Consider the following 6,962-nt stretch of genomic DNA (forward strand, 5'->3'; position numbering starts at 1 on the left):
TTGTGTTAAATTGATTATTTAAATTTTCTTTAATGTACCGGTAAGTTGTCGATTTTTTCGTTTTTTCCGTTTTAATTTCTGGAGGGTATCATACGGAATTGTTCCACGTACTATATTGAGGTAAACTCCTCTTATTAATTTACTAATATCATTTTTAGGGAATAAAGCACAATTACAAAACGAGGAGGCACCCTTGATACACATAAACAAAGCTGCGCACGTGTAGCAACTGAATAAACAACACTGTAAAGGCAGAGATACACTATTAACACCTCATATTTTACTAAAGCACATTTCTGGGGGTTACTACCATAAAACAATTTCTAGTTGTGTTTCTGCTAGTGGAATCTGTTATAAACTGGTAGTAAACTCGATCTAATTGCATTTGCGATTATACCGATAGCTGGAATTGTGTGGGCTTTTACGTTATTATGGTGAAATGTGTTTCCCCTTCACTGATATAAAAAAACAAATACATTTTCAGAATCTTCTCTTCATTCCTATTGTGTTGCGTTCGGTTGGGGTGATTCTGCGTTCGACTGTCATTTCTTGTAAACACAAAGGCTAATCGTGCATAAGCGAATTCGGTTCGTGTTACATAAGATATCGTTCCCCTATTTATAAATCGTGTATGATCGAATTAGTGTAGTGTAAACATGTGTCATACGAGGACTGACTGTACCGTGTTCAAGAATGGAGACCGCACCTAAAGGAAGATATTGTTCTTCTTGAAAGGGTCCAAAGATGGGTAACTCGCCTGGTGAGATTGGCAAAAGGGCGTCCATAAGAGGAAAGACTTCGAATATGTGGACTGCAGAGCTTGGAAACTAGTCAAAATGAATAAAGATAAAATTTTCACGGTTATAAATGATTCTAGAACTAGGGGCTGTAATTTCAATTTATGGGGGGAGGAGTTGTTTACACTGGATTGCAGGAAGTTTTATTTTAGCCAGTGAGTTATAAATTACCGGAATAAGTTACCTACATGGGTGGTAGAGGCTCACAGTCTGGGAAATTCAAAGATCAGCTGAATAATTACCTAAGGGATAATTACCTACATAGTTTGTCCATTTCCTTCTCTATTATTTTTTTTTTTTATTTTCTTATTATTAATTTGTTTTTATTCTTATTATTTTATTTTATGTATTTTTTGTTATTTTATTATTATTATTTTTTTTTTTTGGCTGGCGCAGCATAAGTCAGGCTTCCTTGCAACATGTGGCATTACTAATACATCTTTCCTGCTAATGAACTGTGAAAATAAAGTGCTCATAAATGTATCAACAGAAGAACACAGCAAAAAGAGATAGTCTTCATCCTCTTCTCTAAGAAAATAAACAATTTTCTCTGGCAACTCTTCTATAGCAATTGCTCAGTCAATTATGCTATTTATAAATCAGCTTCTCTCTCTCTCTCTCTCTCTCTCTCTCTCTCTCTCTCTCTCTCTCTCTCAAGATTAAGCAAGAAAAAGGTGGAGTATAATTCCTTGATACTGTCATTACATAGATAAAAATCTGCCATTCATAACATGAGATAAATGGCTCAATAAACTTTACAAGAATTCTATCATACGATAAAGAATAAGCAGATTATTTTTACCATAAATAGTATTACAATAGTAAGCCTAAATTTCCCATCTGATGATTCAGAAACCCCAGTAAAGAATACAAAAATGTAGTAAAATTAGAAAAGAGATACATGACTAGTTTCCCATTATTAGTCTAAGTTTTAACACTATTTTATGAGTACTGACAAGCTGAAAATGAACACTTTTTCCCAAGTGGCTGAGGTAACATACAGGAATTGCACAATATTTAACCGAAAAACAGACCACTGTATTCCTCAATTGAAGCTGAATTTTTTAACTTGAATTCCTTTCTTCAACAAAGGATGAAGAAATCCAATTTTTGGTGTCAGGCATGTTTGGCATCTTTCAACATCAACCTCCCCCCCACCCCAAATATCCTTGTCAAAATAATTTGTAAACTATTCTGACCTATGAGGTTGTGATAGAGTATAAACAATTTTGTGCTACTAGTTTGCATCTCATTAGTTTTAGATTTAATGTTTATTGAACTTTATATCATATTGCAGTTTCATGCATTGTGTTTCAGTAAAAATTACCTTGTACCTTTTTCTTGTCTATACTGCCCTCAGCTATCACCAAAACATTGTTCTAACTCCACCTCCAGTGTCCATTCACACATTGCTCAACATAACATAAGGAAGGAGTAGGATTAGCCTAAACAAAACATTCCATGCCAATGTTACTTTATCTAACAGCTTTTTTGTTCCTTTTATAATAAAATAATCAATGACTTGAAATAGAACATTCTCACAAAAAAGAAATGAGAGCCATGTCCTCCTATGGTGTTGTCGATCTGGTTAATGTTAAGAGGTTTTTTTTTTGACAACTGTCCAGTGGGCATAATGACAATAAAGCATACAAAAAAAAAAAAAGCAGTTATCGATGTGAATTTCAGTATTCCTTTAGTATGTCTGATTTTTGACCTGATCCCATTATAGTATGCCTACAAAAAAAAAAAAAAAAAAACACCTCACCATTCAGCATACAAAATATATCACATTCTATAAAACTTTAATTTCTGCCAACTTCAACATTAGACAACTCCAACTGGAGTTGTCTAATGCCCATGCTAACCACGGTTCACCAGTGACAGCACCTACAATGGGCACATGAGCATCAGAACTGGACCTTGAATGATTGGAAGAAGGTAGTCTGGTTCGATGAATCATGTTTCCTGTTGCATCCTGTAGACGGCAAGTTACATGTGCTTTGTTTACCTGGGGAAGCGATGGCGCTTGGATGCACCATGGGACGAAAACAAGACAGTAGGGGTGGTGTCGTGCTTTGGGCAATGTTCTTCTGGGATACCCTGGGTCCAGTCATCCGTGTGCCAGGCACTCTGACGTCTATCACCTACCTAAACATCATTGCCGACCAGGTACACCCTTTCATGGCAACAGTCTTCCCCTCTGGCAGTGCAGTCTTTCAGCAGGATAATGTGCCATGCCACACAGCCCGGATTGTTCAAGATTGGTTCACGGAACATAAGACTTTCAGGTATTGCCTTGGCCTTCAAATTCCCCAGACAATCCCATCGAGCATCTCAACGACGGACCTTACAGTAGTTAAAGGATCTGCTGGTTATGTGTTGGTACCAGATACCACAAGACATTTAAAAATCTTGTAGTGTCCATGCTTTACTGGGTACAAGCTGTTTTGGCTGCACATGGAGGAACAACAACATATTAGGTAGGTGGTCATAATGTTTTGCCTCATCAGTATAAATATAGCGTAAATTATCTGAAGAATCTCTCCACCCAGGCCTCATCACTTCAGGAACTGAAATGCCTCGGTGAATGAAAAAACCCAAAAGACAGCATTTCAATAAATCCTAAATCCTTCCACATAGCCTGAGTTAAATGGCTATGGTCCTATACTATGAAAACCTTACCAAGCAAGAACTAAAGAAAGATACAATGAACCTAACCATTAAATACTTCTTAATGGAAACTACAAGCAAAATGTTAGTACAGAATTAAACCAAATCATTGTGGGTAACAAAAATAAAACTACAGCATTATGGCAAATGACACCTATGAAATACCTGTCTGTGGGGGGGGGGGGGGGGGTATGAATTTAAAAAAAATATGAAACTCAAACTATTGAAGCACTGTTGAATCTGAATAAATATTCAAATAATCATTTCCAAACACGTGCATGCACATAGCTTGTGAAGCTTTCTTAGTTCAGACCTCCCACTGGAAAAGTTTAGCACCCCCCTCCAATCTGAGGTGCCCTGTCCCTTAATTCTAAACATTCAATCTAATTTCTAATTACAATAGGAATTTCAGATTCCACATATCCTATTACACATTTTATTTTAGGTTTAGTTTCGTACTTTTGAAAAGTTTTGCACTTTTCCCACCTTTCCACAATCTGATCCCCCCACAATTCTAAATATCCTAAAATAGAGGTATCTCATCTTTGATTTTTTTTTTTTTTTTTTAATATTAATTTTTTGTTCCAAAATTCTGGTTGTAGTTTCCATTAAAAGGGTGCTATCAGCAGATATTTAACTTGATTCAAGGGCCTCTTCCTTTAGTTTCAATCTGATAAATATTGTACAATATTTATCAAAGTTATTAAAATCTTAATAACTTACAATCAAAGTTATTAAAAAAAAAAAAAACAGGATTTAGGAGATTATACTGAAATGCTATGTTCTTTGGGGTGGGGTTTTTTTTTTTTTTTTAATTCTCCGAGGATTTGTGGTTACTCATGAGGTGAGGCTCCAGCAGATGAATTCTTTAGATAAGTATTTGATAGTTCTAGTATCTTACTTGACAAAATTCACACACTTCACTATATTAGCTGCAAAGGAGATGAGAATTTCGTAGCCAGCATTATTCACAGGAATCCCACCCCCAACCTTAGATTTCAGGTAATGCAGCTTCATATTTTATAATCCAAAATTTTATGATTGTGCTTTTCAGTCTCCTTAAAAAGGAACATGGTAATTATTGCTCTCACCACCCACAGATCACATGGTTGGATCTAGTGGGAGATGAGGTGTATCTTAAGTGCCAAAGCAATATGAGACATTTAACCCCAGGGGCTCACATCTGGTGAGTATGGCCTTGGCACACCCAAGGTCCTGAGCTGGATATCTTCATTCTTCTTCTTGGCAATTCCCTCTCTCTCTCTCTCTCTCTCTCTCTCTCTCTCTCTCTCTCTCTCTCTCTCTCTCTCTCTCTCTCTCAGAAATTTATTTTTGGCTTTGGCTGGTACAGCATAAGCCTCAGGCTTCCTTGCACCATATGGCTACTACTACCACTACTAATAATAATAATTATCAGCATACTGTGCTATATAATTGCTATTCTTCTGTTGGTTTGCTAGATGAAAATCTACAGGTTATGAGGGGGGGGGGGGAACTCACCTGAGACTAACTACCTCACCTGCTTGTGAAAAAGCAAGTTCATAAAAATTGCTCATTTTATTGATAGGATTCAAATTAGGGCCTTTTCTACCTGGTATGGAAAGACTGATCATAATCCAGAGAGAGACCAGTGGGCAATGCTGGATTTACGATATCTGGAGAGCCTGGTGCACATATTTTTAGAGGTTCTAAAAATAGGGCCGTGGGAACTCCTGAACAAATAGTAATTGTGTTGTTCTGGGCTCCCTGGCCTCGGGGGACTCTGGACCAAGTGTGCCACTGCATCTTGGCAAATCCATCTTGCTAGTGCATAGGATAGGGGGAGAGGATTTGTTTGTCTTATCCTCCTAATGATGCACTAACAAGTATCATATATACCAGGAGTAACGAGTTAATTTCCTTCATAATCAGTCTTAGTTAAAAATGTAACTTATCACATGACAGGGATGCCTTTTGGCATAAAATTAATAAAATGTCAAATAAATATTATAATAACATTTTTATTTCCCTTTATTACAGAACACAAAGAAAGTTTCATTCAATATAAAGTACAACTGATTTTTAAATGTCACACATCAGATTAACCCCTGCCTTCTTCTAGACATGAAGGGTATATATAGAAATATCATTGAATTTTGCTTTTCTACGATACAGAATATTTGTTTATCAGTCGTGGTTAGTGAAAAAATTTTGATGGTCCACCAACTGGTGACCCTTAGCATATGTATGTAACTTGTTTTCATAATGCTTTGAAGATCATCATGTCTGTTATACAGAAATGTATAATTAACATTTATTTTACCCTTTATACAAACATTACATTTATGTTGTCTAAATGACAAATGAAATTTGCTGTTATTTTTCCACAAATTTTATTAGCACAATTATTGTTTTTATTCCTAAACCCCCTATTTTCTATAGGACCCAAGTCTAGCCAACCACAGCACTTTTCAGAAATGTATCCTTTGTGGCTGGCAAGGATTCCTGTATTTTGTACGTTCTTACCATTCTTTCCAATTTCAAAATATAGTACAAAACATGCAGACACCGAAGGATAAACTAAACATACCTGAATATCAAAAGGCTCCACTCCGGGTGCAGAAATTGTAACAGTAAATCCCATATCCTGTATAAACACATATTCTTGTTCTTTGTTACCATCCTCATTTGAAGAGTTCGATTTATCTTTTTTTTCACCATTTTCTTCACTCCTTAAGTTCTGACTACTTTTTTCTTTTAGTTCTGAACTGCAGTTCCCATCATCAATGTCTTCATCAATATAACCATTTAGTTTTGAAGAAATTAAAGTTCCTTGAAGGCCATTTGTTACGGGTTCATTTGTACCATTTTTGTCTACAGATAAAAGTTTATCACACTTATCAACACATGTAACTTCATCACTATTTTCTTGAGTGTGTCCATTAGACATTGCACTATCACAGGGAGAGGTGGCAGAGGGCATAATGGATTCCTTCACCATATTCCTTAACGATACCACAATTCAAAGACTACAATAAAAGAAAATCAGTTTAAAGATATACATAACATACTGATTTAAAAAAAAAAAAAAAAAAAAAAAGAGTCAACATTATTTTACTGAAGAGTTAATGTAAGTTTTTTTAAGAATAATCATCACATATTCAATGCACTTTATTGCAAAAAAAGATTAGTATAATTTCACACTCCAATTAAGCATAGATAAATGATTTCAGATTTGTTATAATCACATATGTAGACATAATAAAATAAAGTGCCAAGATACTATACTTAAATATACAAATGGTGCTACAAGGGGAAAAAAAAATGGAAAAAAAAAAAAAAAAAAAAAATGACTGGCCATTATTTCTTTAAAATGTAATACCGATTATGATTTTCATAAATGTTAAGTATATGCTATGAACAAAGCTCAAAATCAAATATATTATGATCTGTCTAGGTCTGGGATTCATTCCAAAGTGTTGGGCATGCAACCCCCTGGAAGAATGCACTTGGATT

General features: G+C 35.4%; 1 protein-coding gene across 1 annotated transcript in view; it reads right to left on the reverse strand.

The window, feature by feature from the left end:
• The window catches only part of clu (clustered mitochondria protein homolog), a 292,499-nt gene extending 286,351 nt beyond the window's left edge, over positions 1–6,148 (reverse strand). The window contains exon 1 of the mRNA XM_090370384.1: positions 6,037–6,148. Within this exon, the coding sequence (XP_090226510.1) occupies positions 6,037–6,090 (54 nt within the window). The 5' untranslated portion in view covers positions 6,091–6,148. The remainder of the gene's footprint in view (positions 1–6,036) is intronic.
• Between the last annotated feature and the right edge of the window lie 814 nt (positions 6,149–6,962).

Source organism: Mastigoproctus giganteus, chromosome 3, assembly GCF_048544385.1.
Source record: "Mastigoproctus giganteus isolate SK-2022 chromosome 3, ASM4854438v1, whole genome shotgun sequence".
Lineage (NCBI taxonomy): Eukaryota > Metazoa > Arthropoda > Arachnida > Uropygi > Thelyphonidae > Mastigoproctus > Mastigoproctus giganteus.